Genomic DNA, 19,652 nt, shown 5'->3' on the forward strand with positions numbered 1-19,652 from the left:
GTTTTGGATTACAGTATGTTACCCTGCACACATACAGAATTCAGTAATATATGGCTCTGCTAATTTGAATTGTAAATTCAACATTTTGTTTTTATTTGTTCTTTGAGTGTTTAATACGTGTATGCGATTAAATATGGTCACATCTACCCTTCATTTCCTCCCAGATCCTTCCCCCAAACACTGCCTCCCAACCTCATGTAGTAGTTAGCATCAGCTTCTCCTTCTCTTCCTTTTGATACATCACTGAGTCTAGGAAGTTGTATCTCTATGTGCATGAGTGTGGGTCACTCCCTGGAGCATGGGCAATGTACCAGTCACCGTTCTGCCAAAGGAAGGTGCAAATCCAACATCTTTATGGAATAGTCAAATCTGCGTAACTAGATTAGTCATTTGGCAAATTGACTTGGACAGGGTGCTGTGATTACCTTTACATAGAAGATGATTAAACTCTGGGTTCAGAGAGAATTCTACACCTATCAAAGGTCACACAGTCCATCATAAATGGCAAAGCAAGGTCTCAAACACAAATGTGTCTCAGTGTGCGGCTCAGTGTCTTAGTCCTGTGTTCAAACTCAGTTACAGAGTGAAATTCTCTCTCAAAAGATGTAGAAAAGGCTACACCTTTAAAACCCAGCAATAGGGAGGTAGAGGAAGGGAAAAGAACCCTGTGAAGTTGAGGCCAGCCCGATCTACATAGCAAGTTATAGGCCAGTTAGGGCTATCCAGTGAAACTCTGTCAAAAAAAAAAAAAAAAAAAAAAAAGCAAGAAACAAAATAAAAGTAAAAGAGAAAGTTTTTAATTAAAAATTTAGATAACTGAAACTTGTAAAATCCTGCCACCTTTCTATGTGTGTGTAAGTGACGGTGATCAGTTGATAAGCTTTCCTCTGTGTAAGTGACATCGGTGATGAACCTGCCCTGTGTGTGACAGCACTCTGTGATGGCACTGTCTGATGGTGACAAGTCTTTCTGGTGTCCCAACAGCACTATTGAACTCTATGAGCAAAGGTTGCGGTGGCTCACAGAGAACAGCAAGAAGGTAATGGCCGCGCGTGTCTCTTCCCGCTCTCTACAACTCTGCTGCTTGATTAGAGCCCTTTCCACTGCAGATGATGGTACACAAACTCAAGTTGGCGTCCACTAAAACACAGACTTCTTAACCCACAAACACGTAGCCCACAGACAGAGCTGTGCTCTTGTTACTGAGGTCCCAAGACTTTAAAATTTAAAAAACCCAGCCAGGCATGGTGGCACAGACCTGTAATCCCAACACTGGGCAAGGCGAGGACACTGAGCATTCAGGCTGATGAGACGGCTCACAGGTAAAGGCAATGTTAGCCACACCTAACAATCTAAGTGTGATCACCAGGGCCTACACAGTGGAAGAACCAACTGGAAAGTTGTCTTCCCACCTCCACATGTGAGATCTCTCTCTCTCTCTCTCTCTCTCTCTCTCTCTCTCTCTCTTTCTCTCTCTCTCTTCTCCCCTCCATTTTCCCCCACCCCCTCACACACACAATGCGATTTTTATTTTTTAATTTTTTGTTTGTTTGTTTGTTTGTTTGTTTTTCAAGACAGGGTTTCTCTGTGTAGCCCTGGCTGTCCTGGAACTCACTCTGTAGACCAGGCTGGACTCGAACTCATAAATGCGCCTCCCTTTGTCTCCCAAGTGCTGGGACTAAAGGTGTGCACCATGTCCAGCTCTCTTTTTTTTTTTTTTTTTTAGAAAATTGAGAGACCAAGGGCTACCCTGGACTACATAGTTAGATTCTGCCTCAGAAATGTAAAAAAAAAAAAAAATTGTTCTTTTGGCATAGTTTAATTTATGGGACGATCCTCCCAGAAGGTCACTGACGACACGAAGTTCACATCACCATCCAGACCACTCCAGTCAAAGGGATCTCACACTATGGTCCCTACGCACACTCCCAAGTCCTGGGGTTGTCTCTCGCTAGCCTTCTTTAGAGCAGTCATCATGGTCAAAGGGTAAAGCGTGCCGACTGGCTAGGCCTGAGGCTAGTGCGCATGCCTGGGAAACACAGAGGCTGGAGGGCAGGGTCAGTACGGAGGGCCGCAGAGGGGTGATGGGTCCAGGCCTCATGGACTGAGGAGGTGGTGACATGTGAAAGGCAAAGTGCTGCCCCCAGGAGGAAAGCAGTACACCTGCATCTGCAGAGGCGCTAGAGCAGGGTCACGAGCTAGCCCTGTGCAGCCCGCGTCAGGTCTAAAACAATGTTTATTTTGGTTCCATAATTTCAAATAGTTTCACTTTAGTTGTCTAAATTTCAGAATATGCACATTTTACTTTTATGTTTGCTCTCTGACACCTCTTTAAAAAGGAGACTGTCTGGTATCACTGGGCTCTGGTTCTCTCAGATACACTTACCTGTTATTTTTATGGGATAAATCCTAAAATTTTTTTCACCAAGAAATTTTTATGTTCTTTACATCCCAACCCCCTCCCTCCTCTCCTCCTGGTGCTGCCCTACAGATTACTTCCCCCATTGTTTCCCCCCTCCTCCTCAGAGAAGGGGAAGCCATCTCTTGGGTACCACCCCACCTTGGACATCTAGTCCCAGCAGGAATAGGCACATCCTAGACCACTGAGGCCCAGCCATGCAGTCCAGCTAGAGTAAGGTGATGCAAGGGGGCAGGGAACAGAAACCAAGATGCCCCCTCCACTTGTTAGGGGTCCCACGTGAAGACCAAGCTCCATATTTGTTACAAATGTGGAGAGGGCCTAGGTCCAGCCCCTACATGCTCCCTGGTTGGTGGCCCAGTCTCTGTGAACAAACCATATAATTTTGATGGTGTATTTTTAAACTCCAGTGGTAGTGCATGCGTGCATGCACACACTCACGTGTACACACACACACACCACAGTAACTGCCCTCAGAGAGCAGAGGGTATTGGCTCCCCTGGAGCAGAGGAATAGGGAATTGTGAGCTGTTCTACCTGATGTGGGTGCTGGGAGCTAAACACCAGGCCTCTGTAAGCACAGACAGCACTCTTAGCCACTGAGCCATTACCTCCAGCCTCTTTTTACACTTTTTTTAAAATGGGATTTTAAAAAACTTATTTATTTTCTGTATATGGATGTTTTGCCTGTGAGCATCTCTATGTACCACATGTGTGCCTGGTGCCCATGGAAACTAAAGGAGGGCACCAGGTTCTCTGGAACTGGAATTGCAGACAGTTTTATAAGCCACCATGTGGTTGCTGGAAAAGAAACCCAGGTCCTCTGGAAGAACAGGCAGTGCTGTCTCCCCAGCCCCCATCCCTCCCAGTCTGCTCCCTTTATGTTTTAAAGGGAAGAGAGGAGCTCTAATTTTTAACTTCTGATTCCTTGTGTTAGAGGGAGGATACTCTGCATAGGACAGTCAGGGGAGGGACTCTGAAGAAGGGACACGGAACAGATGAAGAGCGAGCCAGTGAACCAGAAAGTAGAGACTGTCCCAGGCAGAAAACCAGCAAGTCCAAAGGTCCTGAGACCTGTAACATGCTCCAGAAGCAACAAGCAGGGCAGTGTGTCAGGACGGAGGAAGCAATGTGGAGAATGGGTATGAGGCTGGTCAGGTTCAAATCAGGGAAAGCCAAAGGGAAGGCTTTTAAACAGCACTGATGGGCCTAATGCATTTCAAAGGAGCAGCTGCTGTCTAGGTGAGCTGAGTGCTCAGGAGGAAACACAAGACAGGCCAGGTGAGAACCATAATGATTTAGACTTAAGTACATAGGATGAAATAGATTCAGGAATAGTTGGGCAGGCAGGATTTGTGGATGGCTTGAACAGGATGGAGCCAGGGTGCCCAGGCCAGTGCTGAAAGCCATTTACTGAAATGTGAAAGGCTAAGGTTGGAACAGGTTTGGGGAAAACCAGGAGGCCTTGTCTGAGATATAAAAAGTAAGAGAGTCTCACCAAACATCCAGATGGATGAAGAGCACTGCTCAATGGCACAAGTCTGAAGGTCCAAAGATCCCCTTGGTGACAGCCTTAGGAAACGAAAGGCATTCAGATGAGAAATGTGAGACTCAGAGGAGTTCAGGGGTTGGGGATTTAGCTCAGTGGTAGAGTGTTTGCCTTGCAAGCACAATGTCCTGGGTTCAACCCCCAGCTTTATAATAAATAGATAAATACCTTATGGAATGAGTATGAAACAGTGGTTTCCAACTGATGTGTATTTAATGGTGACTTCGCTGTCACAGGGGCCATTTGGCAAGACCTGAGAACATTCTTGGTTGTCACAGCTAGCAGATCTGGAGAGGCTATTGACATCCCATTTAGAAATGTCCAAGGGTGCTGTTAAACACTCTAAAGTATTCAAGTCAGCTTCCCCACAACAGAGAACCACCCATCCTCAAATATCCACCAAGCCAAAGCGGGAGAGCCCAGATAGGCCGAGTTGAGAGTGGATGGTGGAGCCTTTATTAATTACTTGTGAATTGCTGTGACTGAAACCTTCCACATCACAATCCATCATGGAAGGAAGTTGGGGCAGGAACTGGGAGGCAGGAGCTGATGCAGAGACCATGGAGGAGTGCTGCTTACTGGCTTGTTTGGCATGGATGCCTCGCCTGCTTATTTATAGCAGCCAAGATCACATCCTAGGGCTGGCAGTGCTCACAGTGACCTGGGCCCTTCACATCAGTCACTTATTTTAAAAATGTCCTACAGGCCTGCCTACACCCAGATCTTATGGAGGCATCTTCTCAGTTGAGGTTCCCTCACCTCAGAAGACTCTAGCTTGTGTCAGACTGACGTTGTAGCCAGCCAGCACACCAACTTAAAAATCAGTGTTAGTATTTACCACTGTTTCAGAAGTACTTGGAGATAAATAAAGGATGGAAGATTGCCTTTGGTTTTGGGGTTCAAAGGTCTCAGTCCATCCTTATCTTTTAAGTCCATTGCTTGTAAGCTGTGATTAGGCAGAACACCATGGTGGGGAACGTGCGCCTGAGCAAAGATCATGTCAGCTGAGGGGAGGGAAAAGGAGGAGGAAGAGGAAAAAGAAGAAAAAGGAGAGGCAAAGGGGCAAAGGGCAAAATATAAACCCTAAGGACATGCCCATACCCATGTTCCTTTAAAGAGGTCTCCTCTTTCAAAACTTTCCAACACCTCCCAACAATAACCTGACATTATAGATCTATCATAGATTAGGGCCGGGATCTCATGGTAATGGAATCTGTCACCTGGGAACTAAGCTGAAACACGTGAGCCTTTAGGGGAACACTTTTGTGGGCAGTCTATAGGGCAGGAGGAGTCTGCCTCTAGAGGAAGAGAGAGTCTCACTCTGTAGCCCAGGCTGGCCTTGAGCTCCCAAAAATCTTCCTGCCTAAGCCTCTCAAATACTGGAATTATAGGAGGCCTGATCCACCATGACTGGGTGAGATTCTCCATCTCTAATGAACCCTTAGGTGACAGTCATGTCACAGTTTCCTAGGATGTTGCAGTAGTTACTTGCAATATGAAACGAAGAAGAGGATCTGCCTAACAAGGGCCTAAATGTCATACACTGACAGACTGTCATGGCCAAACTGTACTGTCAGCTATTGGAGTTCAAGGAAGTTGAGAATGTGGATTTGATCTCAGGTTCAATAAAGACGGAGGTCACTAATCCCTTCACAAGTGCAGCTTCTTAAGAAGGAGGTAAGAACTGAACTTGAGTCTCAGAGACATGGGGATAAGGACAAGGAACACTAGTTGGAAGCAGAGAAAACAGTAGAGGAGGGAGAACCTAAGTCTTTTGTGAGATAGGCAAAGTCTAGCCTGCTTGTATGGTAACAGAGTACACAGCCATATGCAGGACTACTGAACTAGGAGGTGGGCCAGGGGTAGGACCAAAGTCCCTAGTTGACCAGAGAAGATCCAGTAACTTGAGTCACAGGTTGGCTTAAAGCAATAGCCCTAGACACAGTTCTAGACACAGGTAGCACATTGGTAGATTCTACACAGGAAGGTTTTGTTTTTTTGTTTTTTTGGGTTTTTTTTGTTTTTTTATCACGCAGCCATTGTACAGAATGATAGGTTTCACTCTGGTAATTTTATTCATATGTGCATCATTTAACTTTGCTGAGACTCATATCCCATGACCCTTATCACCCTGCCCCTCCCCCACTGGTTCCTTTCTTCAGGAACATATGTATTGTATATATTCATGTGCATGTATATGTACAGACATATGTACCCAAGTAAATAGGCAAGGAGCCCAGTGATTAACATCAGAATCTTCCTCTATCACGCTCCACCTTGGTTTTTTGAGATAAGGTCTCTCACTGACCCTGGAGCTCACCATTTAGGCTAGACTGACTGTCCAGTGAGTACCCCACCCCCACCCCAGCATCTACCTGCCTCTGATGTCCCAGCCTCTGGGGTTACAGGACATGTACCTTCTTGCACAGTCTTTATGTGGGAACTGAGGCTATGAACCCAGGTAGGTTCTCAGTCTGGTATAGTAAACACCCCAACCCCAGGAAGTGGCTGGCCATTCGTCTGTTTGTTTGTTTGTTTTAGTTCTGTTCCATTTTATGAGTAAAAACTGGAGGAGAAATCACTTGCTAAGGAAGTTTAGGAAAGGAATGTTGGAGGAATAATGACAGGAAATGTCAAAGCTTCATCTTGTCAGAACAACGATCTTAACAGGGAATGAGGAATCCAGCCCCTGAAGGATTATGAGTTCCTGTGAATAAGAGCTCCAGTTCCCCCCAATGTTCTCACTGTGGGATAAACGCACACGTGGGATCTGTCAGCACTGACATGATGATGGTAATCCCTGTTAGAAGCTTAACTAAGAACTCATACAAGTACCACAGCCACTGGCAACCTTCATATATCTTTCACTGAGAAGACAACACATAAATAGGGATAGAAAGCAATCAGCATTATAGTCATTATATTAAATATATATTTACTAATTATTAATTATATTAATGATAGCATTACCATCCACCAAAGCATGCTTTCCCATAACTTTTCTGTAACAGTGTATGTTAGTGCATGAAGCTGGTCAGTAGCTTCAGGACAAACCACCACCCAGAGCAGGCAGGCAGTGCCAGAATCCCCGTCAGGCAGGGGCTCAGGTCTGCTTTTCTAGGGCTCCCTCCTTGCCTCTTTCTGTTGGGAGGAGAGGGGCTGCTCACACCTCTGCCTCAGAAGTAGGGGACTGGGCTGCTTGTTTGTACATTTCCTCTTTGGTTTTAGGCATTTGGCCTCATCAAGGGATCAAGAGTGGGCCTCCTCATAGATTCATCGAAGGTCAGCAGTGGCCCTCAGACAGAGGAATTCCAAAACGACCTCACAGTAAGTCTCTAGCACAAGGAGTACCTCTCCCGCCTCCCACCTCACCAGCCTCCCCGCCTTCAGGACAAACTCTGCTTTGTTTACAGCAAATGCAAAACAGAGCCATTCACAAAGAACAATTCTCACTCAATTAACACCTGTAGGGAAGGTCTGTGACAAATTCTGTGAAAGCTCACTACACACACATTCTCACTTTCAGTGTGAACTTCTAGTCTTTCCACAGCAGAACCTCCTAGCCAGACACCAGCAAAAGCTCAGATTCCCCCAAGACAGGATGCTGGCTGGAGTCTGTGGGGCTGACTGTGGCATAGTACAGCACAGCCCTGGGCTCCTGGCCTTTTTCAGATGGGAACACTATTCTGGTTGCTTTGACATTTCCAAAATATAAAAGTGAAGTCAAATCTCAGCTACCTCCACCCCTTCCAGGCTTTGTGCCCCTGATACCTTCTCTGTAAAGCAAGGGGGACAATATAGCCACCACACACAGCTGTCAGGATAAAAGGACTTTATGCAAAGCCCCTCAGAGCTACATCTGGCACAGACTGGGAGGCAACATGGACAGTGCTTCTCCATGAAAATGCTTATTGTCTGGGGTGGGCACCAACTGTGTTAGCAACAGCTTGTCTTTTATGAAGGTCGAGCAGAGCTTTGAGAGGCTCCAAGGGGGACAGCAGTACTTGTTCAGCACGTGTCTGTTTAGCCGAGGTCAACACTCTACAATGAGGGCTGCCTATACTAGAGGGTATAGCCAGGTTCCACAGAGCCCTGGCTCTCTGAGCCATTCCTATCCTTTTATTCACAGAGTCTCATTGATGAGCAGCTGAGCCTCAAGGAAAAGCTGTATGTCCTGTCCTTCGGTGTCACTGCCAACCCGCTCTGGCCAGACCCTGTGGAAGTCAACACTTCCACGTGAGTAGCTGCCAGGACTCCACCGGGATGTCCACTAGTTTGAGTGATTCAATGGAACATTTGCTGTTACATTTGCGTGAGTGTGTGTGTGTGTGTGTGTGTGTGTGTGTGTGTGTGTGTGTGTGTTTGAATTAGAGTCTAGTGTAGCCCAGGCTGGCCTCAAGCTTGCTGTGCAGTTGAGAATGGCCTTGAATGTCTGATCTTCCTGCTTCCGAGTGCTGGGGTCACAGGTGCACACCTGGTTTATGAGATTCTAGGGATGAGAACCATGGCTTTATACATGCTGGGCAAACACTACCCATTGAATTCTGTCTCTAACGCTTCACTGAATGTTAAGATGCAAATCCCCAAACCGCAACAGATAGAACACACAGCAATGTGTCAGCAACAGTTGGAAAGATGGTCACCTCCACAAACTCTTCCAAAATAAAGAATAAGACCACCACAAGACAGCTCACTTGATTTTTATTTTACTTATTTATTTCCTATTTTTATTTTTGATGATCTGGAGATGGAACCAGACCTTGAACGTGCTGGCCAAATTATCTGCCCCTGAGTGGCACCCCCCGCCCCAAACATCACTTCTGTGCAGCACACTAGAAATGATAGCTGTATTACTATGAAAATAATACAGGCGTGTTTTAAATAAACCAAACAGTCTGAATGGGTAAATAACAGTGAATGAATCTCCTTTGTAACACCACTTCTACTCTTACCGCCCAATGATATTTTATGTCTGTCTCCACAGATGGGCTAAACACACATACATCCGTGTTCCATCTGGTTTAGGCAGAAGCAAGAAGCTGGGCCTGGTGGTGCATGCCTGTATCCCCAGATGATCTGGGGCAGATGCTGAGGCAGAGGATCATACATTTAAAGTCAGCCTGAGCTAGAGTTGCTAGCCTGGGCAACTTAGTTAGACCCTTGTCTCAAAATAGAAATTGAAAATAAACGGGGGGGGGGGGGGGGCAAAGGACTTATGGCTTTGTGTTAGAGCATTGGCTCCACCCCTGCTACCATTGTGTTAGAATGTTGACCCGGCTCCACCCCGGCTACCATAACAAGTGAACAGCAGAAGCGTGAGCTCATGGCCCTATTCTGTGCTCTGGCTTTTCCTCCAGTTTTACTAGTATTTCCTGTCACTGCATATAGACTCAGCTCACCAGCAGTGGCTACATACTATTCCATTGCACAGATGTCCTCTAGTTGGACAAGCTAGTGTGCAATTTGGGGGATTTTGGAACGAGGTATATAGGAATGTCTGTTTATGCCAGAAATTACAAATTTGTTTTCCATGTTGACAATGTCTTTGATTGGTATTGGGTATACCATGCCAGGTACTTTACAAGTATGAACGTATTTAAAATCCATAGCCATTGCAATAGAATCATAATATTCATTTTGTAAATGAAGAAATTTGGCCACAGGAAATATACCTGGCTGGAATTGCAAAGCTCAGAGTGGAGCCAGGAAACAAGGTAACTAACTAAGCTTAGGATAGAGACACTTGCCCACAAGCCTGAGGACCTAAGTTCAATTCCCCAGGTCTCACATGATCAGATGGAAAGAACTGACTCCTGACCTCCACATGCACAGCATAGCAAGCCCACTCTATCTCCCACCAAATAAATAGATGCAATGAAAACCTAAAAACCTAAGCTTTGATTCCCTTTTGTACAATACCAGCTTTAAAGAGGACAGTCCAGCCCTGGCCTCGACCACAATACTCTCTCTGTGTGTCTCTCTTTCTGTCTGCCTCTGTCTCTCTCTTTCTCTCTCTCTCTTTCTCTCTCTTTCTCTCCCTGTCTCTCTTTTTCTCTGTCTCTTTCTTTCTTTCTCTCTCTTTGTCTCTCTCTCTGTCTCTCTCTTTGTCTCTCTGTCTCTCTGCCTCTCTTTTTTTTCTCTGTCTTTCCTTCTCTCTGTGTCTCTCTCTGTATCTCTGTCTCTCTGCCTCTCTGCCTCTCTCTTTCTCTCTCTCAGAACAGAGCGAGTGATACCTGTGCTATTTTCAGAGTTGTTGTCAAGATAAAATGAGGCCCAGAAACCTGTCGTGTGGCAGCCACTCTGAGTGAGAGCCTTTTCACTGTTCTTCACTTCAGCTTAAGCTGGAAGTCACTCTACTATTGCAGTCAAGAGCTCCCCAGCTTCCCTCGTCCTCTCTGCTCAGAAGGGAGATTCGGGCTCAGTGGTGAATTATTTTCAGGGTATGTGCAAGGCTCTGAGCTGCAGCCCCAGGACCATAAGAGCCAAAGGGAACTTGACAGCAACAATAATGAAAACAGCAAACTAGGGTTTCATTTCTGCCCTGGAGTTGAACCCTGAGCTTTGCAGATGTGAGGCAAGGCCTTGCCAGGGACATTCCTTCTGTCAGGCTGAAAGAGAGGTGGGAAGAGCAGAAGCGTTACATCTGAGTTCAGCTGTGTCCATGCTTACCAATGAGTGGCTCTGGAGACACATGGACACAGCTACAGAGTACCTTCCTGTTCTCAGAACCTTTATAGAGTCCAGAGATCAACTCCATGCTTCATGCCAACATCTGGCTCCCAGAAGAGCTATGGAAAAGCCGCAGCTCCAGGTGCTCAAGTAGCAGATCTATTAAGAACTCAGGTTCCAGAGCCAGGGTTGGTATAAAATCCTAGTCTGGCCAGTTGTCTGTCATGCCGAGTTAGGCATATTCTAACTCCAAGCCTGAGTCTCCTCATCTCTAAAATGTAAATAAACATATCCATGTCAAGAGTTATGGTTAGAGTTAAATGAGCCAACACTTGTCTGGGCCTTGCACCTCATAAAAGTCCTAAAGACTCAGTCACATGTCACGGAAGCACATTTTGGTAAATAACAAATCTGATGTGGTCTTATAAAATTATAATAGAACTGGATGTGGTGGTGCTGGCTTTTAATCCCAGCATTTGAGAGATAGAAGCAGGCAGGTCTCTGTGAGGTTTAGGCCAGCCTGGTCTACATAGAGACTTCTAGGCCAACCAGGGATGGAAGGATGGGTGGGTGGATGAATGGATGGATGGATGGATGGATGGATGGATGGATGGAGAGAGGGGAAAGAGATGATAGATTAGGTATGCCTAAAATAAAAATAAGAACCAAAGATAACAGTGCTGAACATTTCCTGTCTTGTCAGAGCTGCTGTGCTTCCAGCCAGCCTTATAGAAGTTGAACGATACAATTCTGGTACAGTGTGTAATGTTTGACAATAACAGTAAATGGCTGTCTTCCTAGTTGGTATAACTACTGCAACCATGGTTATTTCTCCCCTGATCCTAGGGATGTTACTCAGGGCCTCATGCATGCTGGGTAACACCTCTCCTAAGTAGCCTATATCCACAGCCCCTTGCCTATGCTTTTGACTAATGTTTTAGAGAGCTCCCTCTCTATGTATAACAAAGGCTTACTGTATAACAGTCTGTGGTGTCACACCCTGCAACCTCATCCTGTACTCCCCTCATCTCCTTCATTGCCTTATTTTTTCTCATGGTTGCTTCAACCACCTGCCGTTCCGTGCATCACAACACTAGAAGCAATAGGCTGTACCACAGATAAACCCCAAAGCCCAGATATGTGGTAGGCTGAGCCATCTGGGTTTGTAAGTTACATTCAGTGATGTCACACAATGGCAAAACCACCTACAGACATTTCTTAGAACATGTCCTAGTCTACAGTTTGAGCATCCTGTCAAAGCACTGAGCCTCAAAAGCTATTACCAAGTCCAAGGGAACCGGGTGGTTAAACTGCGTGTGGCTATAGTTAGTTTGCTGTGTCTCCTTCCAGCCTCCAGGAACTCAAGCTCTGGGTAAAGACACTGCAGCCTGAGGGAAGCAGCAATCTGCTACAAGCCTTGAAGAAAGTCCTTGCTCACAAGGAGCTGAACTCTCTGGTGACCATATTGAGAAGCTGGTAGGCCTCCTTTCTTACTAAGCAGGTGGCTGATGACTCAAGCAGTGTCTGAGAAAAAAAAAAATCACCAAGCATGATGCTTCACACACACTTGAAAGAGTAATTGCATCCATAGGCCACCCACACACATTTGGGCAGGGAAGCCAGGACTGGCTAGGGTTGCTGTCCACCCAGCTCCGCATCTTACCCAGGTGACCTGGGACACAGGTGATCAGCTAAGAATGAGTAAAGGGGCCGGGCAGTGGTGGCACACGCCTTTAATCCCAGCACTTGGAAGGCAGAGGCAGGCGGATTTCTGAGTTCGAGGCCAGCCTGGTCTACAGAGTGAGTTCCAGGACAGCCAGGGCTACACAGAGAAACCCTGTCTCGAAAAACAAAACAAAACAAAACAAAACAAAACAAAACAAACAAACAAACAAAGAATGAGTAAAGGGGCTGGGAAGGTAGCTCAGTAAAGTGCCTGCAAGCTTCAGGACCTAAGTGCACATCCCCTGCACTCATGGGAAACAAACAAACAACAACAACAAAAAAAAAACATTGCTGGGGAAGCAGAGACAGCAACAATTGGTGGTGCTTACTGGACGGCAAGACTAGCCAATCCAGGTTCAGTGAGAGACCCTATCTCGAAAAATAGTGTAAAGAGTGGTGTTGGAAGACACAAGACTTTGACTACTGGCCTCCACATGCACACACATACAGTGTACAATCACATACATGAAGATATGCACACGTAAGTGTACACACACACACACACAGAGGTGAGGGGGTTCTCTGGAAATTACCATTTTGATCTGGGATGTTCACAGCACAGTTTCAGTGGGAATAGCCATGCCTTCTCTTCCATCCGCTCCCCAGTCCAGATCAGCCTTCTGAATTTCTGTCTGACTTCATCCAGCAGTCCACCCTGGGACGGAGCCAATTCATTCATGTAACCACCTACAGATGTGATGATCATGTGCCCTCTGTGAGTGTCTGGATTGCCCCCCCATCCCGTCCAAGCTGTGGACTAGAACACACCTCTCTTGCACCCTTTCCCCCATGGATAAACAGGAAGTGTGGGAGGGTCTGAAGGCTCACCCAAGGAAAGGTTTGTTAAAATATCGGTGTGGCCTTGCTACCACGGCTGACTCTGTCATCCTCCAGGCTGTTCTGAAGAACCTCACAGATGCCCTTGGGGGTTACTACCACTGCTACAGCCCAGAATCAGAGGTAAGCCTTTGGAAGACCGACTGTACCCACTCCCTGCTCCAAGGCTACACCATGAGCTTGCTTGCCCTGCTTTATCATCCTTGGCTTTCATGCTCAGCGACTTGCACAGGTAAAATCATAGGACCCTGAAAGTATGAAGAGAACAGGGTTAAGCTGAAGTCATAGGCTCCTTGGGTAGCTTGTCTGATGAGCTGGTCACACCCTTGTGAATCTCGAGACGTTTCGACAGTGGACATTTGGACGGTTCCGGTCAGAATCCTCCATCACTGTCTCGGGATAAGAGCACAGCTCCAGCTTGTTTTAGTTCCCACCAGAGCCCCCAGACTGAAGCAATGAAGCACATTTCTCCCCTAAATAAGCCCCCACTCTTGGGAGAGACTTACAGGAGGACAGAAGGGGTGCTCCAGTCCATGGCAAGCCACTCATTGGTGTCCTTGTCCCAGTTAACAGCTAAGCACCGCTTACACTGCGTGGTCAGAGGAGATAAAGGTCAACATACAGCAATTCTGTCTGGCAGATGCAGGATTCAGTCTAGTGGCGTGTGATGGTTCATACTCTTAGTACTGGCTTGCTGTTATGGGGAATCAAGACGGTCTCAAGTTCTAGGCCAGCTACACAGGGAGACCATGTCTCAAAACAGAACAAGGGGAATGGAAGCATCGGTTAACAGCCATGTCTGCCAACAGTCATCCAGGGCACCACGTGAAGGAGTGTTTGCCCCTCACAAGTCATCTCCCAAATCTTCAGCTTCATTTAGGTGTCACAGAGTCTATCTAGCTTTTCATGTTGAGAAGTCAAGGACAGGCATCAGCCCATTTTGCTACTTTACTGTCCCAACTCTGATTGCAGATGTCACAGATCGTAGGGGCTAGAAAGAGGAAATGATTGAAAACAGTTGATTGAAGAAAAATTTTACCTGTCAGACATGGCGATGCATGCCTTTAATCCCAGCACTCACTTGGAAGCAGAGACAGAAGGATCTCTGTGAGTTTGAGGCCAGCCTGCTTTAGTCAGGGCGAGAGAGAGAGAGAGAGAGAGAGAGAGAGAGAGAGAGAGAGAGAGAGAGAGAGAGAGAGAGAATATCCCAGCACTCAGGAGATGGAGGCAAGTTCAAGGCCATCCTTGGCTACACTGAGGGTTTAAGGACAGCCTAGGCTACATGAGACCTGGTCTTAAAGGGAAAAAAGAAATAAAGACCAGCAAGGTGGCACATTGCTACTTTTGCAAGGCACTTGTCACCAAGCCTGATGACTTGAATTCCATTTCCCAGAACCTACATACTGGAAAGAACTGACTCTCACAAGTTGTCCTCTGATCGCCACATATAAGCTATGGTACTCTTATATGTCTATGAACATTCAGACAAATAAGTCAGTCAGTCAGACAGACAGACAGACAAACAGATAATAGATGTAAGTAAAGCAAGAACAGGAAGCCTGCACACATGAGCACTCCCTAGTCACCTTCACCCTACCCCACTCTTGGGCAGTCATCAGTCGGCTTCCTGTCTCTGGATTTACCTGTTGTGAGCATTTCACCTAAGTGGAAGCATACACTTTTGTACTGGCTTCTCTCGCGTGGCACGAAACATTGTCGCCTCTACAGTACTTCACTTTTGTGGACAGGAGACATTCTGTTGTCTGGATGATCAATTTTGTTTCTCCCCTCATCTGTTGATGAACCTTGGGTTTTGCACTTTTTGGCTATGTTGTGAATGTTGTTGCTGCTGTGGAGAGGAGAACACAGACACAAGTCCGTGTATCCAGTGATGCAGTGCAGAGCTGAAGTAGGCCCGCTGGGCCCTGCAGTAATTCCAGCTTTGACTTTTGCTGTTGATGATGTGGAATATGGTTTTTTGTCTTGTTTTTGTTTGTTTGTTTGTTTGTTTGTTTTGTTTTGTTTTTCTGGTTGGTTGAAGGTTTTTTGTGTTTGTTTTTAAGACACGATCTAGAGCTGAAGACATGTCTCAGTGGTTAAGAGTACTGACTGGCTGCTTTTCCAGAGGACTAGGTTCCATTCCCAGCACCCAAAGGTGGCTTAGCACTGTCTGTTACTCCAGCTCCAAAGGATCTAATGTCTATTTTGACCTCCAAAAACACCAGGCACACACATGGTGCACAAACATACATGCAGGCAAAATGCCTATATACATAAAATAAAAATTTAAAAGACACAGTCTTACACTATAGCCCAGGCTAACCTCAAAGTCATAGCAATCCTCCTGTTTCTGACTCCTGAATTCCGCGATTGCAGGTGTATACTGCCAGACTGCACTCTCTATAGATTTTTGAAGCACAGTGTTACTGTGTAGCCCAGGCTAGCCTTGTACTTATCAATCTCCTTGTCTCTACCTCCCAAGTGCTGAAAGTGCAGGTGGCCACTAACACATCTGTAGTCTATGTTTGGTTTTCTGAGAAGCCTATTAACTATTGCCACAGCAGCTATAACATCCCCCATTCTCATCAATACTAGACAAGTGTTCTAACTACCCCCTTCCCTGGTAATACTTGTTATTTTAACACGTGTTGGGAGGGACTCATATGCCAAGGCGTGTATGTGAAGATTTAAAGACAACAGTGTAGAGTTAACTCCTTCCTTTCACCTTCACATGGATTCCAGGGATCAAACACAGGCTTACAGAGCCTGTACCTTTCCCTACTGAACCATCTTGCCATATACATTTTTAAATTGCTATTAATGTCATCATTGCCATTCCAGAGGATGTAAAATGTCCCCTTTATATGTGTTGTTGGGGGTGGGGTGTCTTTCTACGTAAGCCATGGCTGTCCTAGAATTCACTATGTAGTCCAGGCCAGGGGAGCCTCAAATTCATAGAGACCCCCCCCCTTCTGTTCCCTCCCAAGGGCTGAGATTAAAAGTGCACACCACACCTGGCTTAAAATGTTCTTTTTTTAAGTTAGAAAATCTTCCAGTTGTTTAGAATTCTGCAGCCCAGTACTGTACACGCGGGACAGAATGCATTGGTGGGCCCTGTCTGGTTTACTCTTACCCCGGTTTTAAATAGACAGCCACTCACTCAGCCCTGGGAACTCACTTGGCTGCTTGCCTTTTCTTACCGTGGCAACGACTGACGCCCCCATGACTTCTGAGTGGCTCATTGCTTCCATCACCCCCAGCTCTATAGCAGTCGGGACTTTGATGAGCTCTTGGCAGAAACCCACAAGGCTCAAGACCTCCTCAGCCAAGTGCAAGCCCTGTGCCATAGCAACCCATGTGAAGAGCTGTCCTACATGATCAAAGAAGTAGGTGGCACTCCATTATTGATGTCTGGGATTGCCTTTCTGTTGCTGACTCACTAACCATATGAACGAATCCCTGAGGGCCTTGGTTTTTCACTTTAAAACTGTGCATAATAGGAGGCAGGTCAAGGGTCCCTCGGTGACTTGGGAGACTGGTCACTTAAGTTTCCAGAAGCCTTGTGATTCGAAGCCCATGGACAGATGACTTGTCATCTTAGGTCCCAGCCACAGGGAAAAGGTGGGCAGAGGGAAAAGGAGCAGGTTTCTGGAGACCTTTTCCTATCCCCTGAAAATTCAGAAAATCCCCAGCAATAGGGGTATGGTTGATGAGAGGGGACAGCAGAATTGCCTTCAATGTATCTGCTGATGCTTTAAGAAGTGCCACATGGGGGGGGAGGGGCAGGTGAATGAGGAAGAACTTACCAGCTCTAAAATGTGATTGTGTAACAGAAGTTTTTTTTTTTTTTTTTTTTTTTTTTTAAATTGCATGTAGATCTCTACAGAGATTGCCAAAGGGCCGTTCACCAGTCTCTTGTCTAAGCCTCCAAAGCATGAAGCTCCTCTCACAATCAAGTTCCCAGATTTGGACAAGACTTCTGCAGAATGGCTGAAGATCAATGGTCTAAAAGGTATTAAATCCCAAGGGAGGGCAAGACCCAGGTGGCTGACCAGGCTTGGAACCTTCAAGGCTTCCCAGGCAACGCCTCAAAGCTAACTTTATTTTCAGCCAAGAAGTTAAGCCTTTATCAGGTTCTGGCACCCAACGCCTTCAATCCTGTGGAAGAATTTGTGCCCATTCTCCAGAAAACAGTAGCAGCTACTATCCACGAGGTAATTCAATGTCACTTTCTGTCCAGTCCTCTGCAGGATTGCTCCCTGTACTGCTTCCTATCCTGTTATGTCAGACAAGGGAAACCATAGAGCCTGGGTGAGATTAAGGCTTTCCATTCAGGACTTTAAAATACTTATAAAATCTGGTGTAATGAGGCTGGAGATGCATCTCAGGATGGAGTATATTCAACATGCATGAGGCCCTGAGCTCAGTAACCAGCACCAAAGTATAAACAAACCAAAAACATCTACCATGACCGCTGGTTTTCAGAGATCTGAAAATGGAGGGGCTGGAAAGATAGCTCAGTCTATAGAATGTTTGCAAGCACAAAAACCTAAGTTTGATCTTCAGCCCCATGTAAAAAAATCCTAGACATGGTGGTACACAGATACTTTTAATCCCAGGACAGGGAAGGTAAAGACGGGAGGCTCCCTGAGGCTCACTGGCAAACCAATCTGTCCTTGTTGGTGAGCTCCAGGAGGTGACTGGTGTTCCTGAGGACAGCACCAAAGATTGTCTTTGAAACCATGGTCATCTCCTCCATGAATGTTGTCCTCTACCCCACTCAAATATGACAGACTTGCCTTCTTGTTGGCCTCACTTCATTGTACACACCTGTACAGTGGCTGCTAGAGCACATTCCTGCATACGCAGCTCTACAAAGTACGAACCTTTAAAAGGCTCTCTTCTCTGACTCTCCATCCTCAAGTCTAGTACAAGCAGTCAATGAATGTTCCCTGGGTGGCTGAGCCATGGATGAGTGAAAGGAAGGCTGGAAAGGAGGAAGAGAGTGACGTGTACTTGGATAGATGGAAGTTGGTGAAGACTCATAGAAAAGATAGATGGATAAAAAGATAAAAGGCTGAATGAGCAGACGGATGGGTGGGTGGATAAATGGGTAGATAAACTGGTAAATGGAAATATTGATAAATGGAAATGTAGATGGGTGGATGGATGGATGATGGATGGATGGATGAATATTCATTCATGGTATGGTATAAATGGTAGGATAAACAGATAATCTGGTAAATAGGCAGGTGAGTAGATGGATGATGGATAGATGGATGAATGAAAATGTATGTTAATGAATGAATAAGAATGTAGGTGGGTGAAGAAGGAAATTGGAACAGGTGAAAGGATGGAAGGGGAAAATGGGAAGATAGAAACAGGAAAAATAAAATACCAAAGGATGAAAGAAAGGATGGAAAAAATGGCAAAGTAGAAGAATGGGATAAGAGATAACCAGAACAATGATTAGAAAGACTATTAGGAAGATGGGAGGCTGGAAAGGAAGGAAAAGAGATGTGTGGAGTGGACAGCACTGATAATGCATAGATGACTAATCTAAATGAAGCCACAGATAAAAGTGATGGTTTGATGGAGCATGACCAAACAGGATAACAAATAGGTATTGGCCGGGCAGTGGTGGAGAACGCCTTTAATGCCAGCACTTGGGAGGCAGAGGCAGGCGGATTTCTGAGTTCGAGGCCAGCCTTGTCTACAGAGTGAGATCCAGGACAGCCAGGGCTACACAGAGAAACCCTGTCTTGAAAAAAACAAAAACAAAAATCAAAACCTAAATAGATATTGAATATCTATAAGGCCTGTCTGGATTCCCAAATATAAGAAACCTCTGTTTGTTTGTGTGTGTGTGTGTGTGTGTGTGTGTGTGTGTGTGTGTGTGTGTGTGTGTGTATTTGAGACAGGGTCTTACTGTGTAGCTTGTCTAGCCTGGACCTTGATTTGCATGCCTGCCCCTGCTTCCTGAGTGCTGGAATTTAAGGCATGTGTCACCGCACCCAGCTGCCAGTATGTTTTAATGTCTCTGATTCTTCTTCATATTCCACAACCCTCAACTGTGCATTAGTAACTTTGATGTTCAGAGGTGTCCCACCCCCACCCCCAAGAAGGTTTCTGGCTTGCTGTCAGGCATGGCTCACTCAGGAGATGGCTTCAGACAAGACCAAGTGGTGGCATATGTGTGGGTGGGTAAGAAAATCTGACTCCATATGTGCTCAGGACTGGTTCCTCTCATGCATGTGAGCTGGAGAGCCCAGTACCCAACTTAATTGTATTTCCCATTCATGTATCTGCTTACCTGTTCTCTATTCTGTCCACACCTGAGTGCAGAAAGCAATGATACAATTTGAATGGCATGATGGAACAATGAAGAATATCCATGTGGACCCACCCGTCCTCTTTGAGTACCAGGTGAGTAGTGAGTGGGTCCAGTCCATTA

At 46.0% G+C, this 19,652-nt stretch overlaps 1 protein-coding gene across 6 annotated transcripts in view; it reads left to right on the plus strand.

Moving 5' to 3' along the window:
* The window catches only part of Vwa3a (von Willebrand factor A domain containing 3A), a 68,710-nt gene that overhangs the window by 18,356 nt on the left and 30,702 nt on the right, over nucleotides 1–19,652 (plus strand). For 4 of the 6 annotated variants that reach the window (XM_076941935.1, XM_076941927.1, XM_076941907.1 and 1 more), the window contains exons 5-14: nucleotides 985–1,039; nucleotides 7,196–7,294; nucleotides 8,097–8,203; nucleotides 11,987–12,112; nucleotides 12,968–13,076; nucleotides 13,256–13,321; nucleotides 16,459–16,584; nucleotides 17,075–17,210; nucleotides 17,309–17,412; nucleotides 19,544–19,624. In XM_076941935.1, the coding sequence (XP_076798050.1) occupies nucleotides 985–1,039; nucleotides 7,196–7,294; nucleotides 8,097–8,203; nucleotides 11,987–12,112; nucleotides 12,968–13,076; nucleotides 13,256–13,321; nucleotides 16,459–16,584; nucleotides 17,075–17,210; nucleotides 17,309–17,412; nucleotides 19,544–19,624 (1,009 nt within the window). The remainder of the gene's footprint in view (nucleotides 1–984; nucleotides 1,040–7,195; nucleotides 7,295–8,096; nucleotides 8,204–11,986; nucleotides 12,113–12,967; nucleotides 13,077–13,255; nucleotides 13,322–16,458; nucleotides 16,585–17,074; nucleotides 17,211–17,308; nucleotides 17,413–19,543; nucleotides 19,625–19,652) is intronic. The other 2 variants (XM_076941938.1, XM_076941945.1) reach the window with 2 other exon arrangements.

The sequence above is a fragment of the Arvicanthis niloticus genome, chromosome 1, assembly GCF_011762505.2.
Source record: "Arvicanthis niloticus isolate mArvNil1 chromosome 1, mArvNil1.pat.X, whole genome shotgun sequence".
Taxonomy (NCBI): Eukaryota; Metazoa; Chordata; class Mammalia; order Rodentia; family Muridae; genus Arvicanthis; species Arvicanthis niloticus.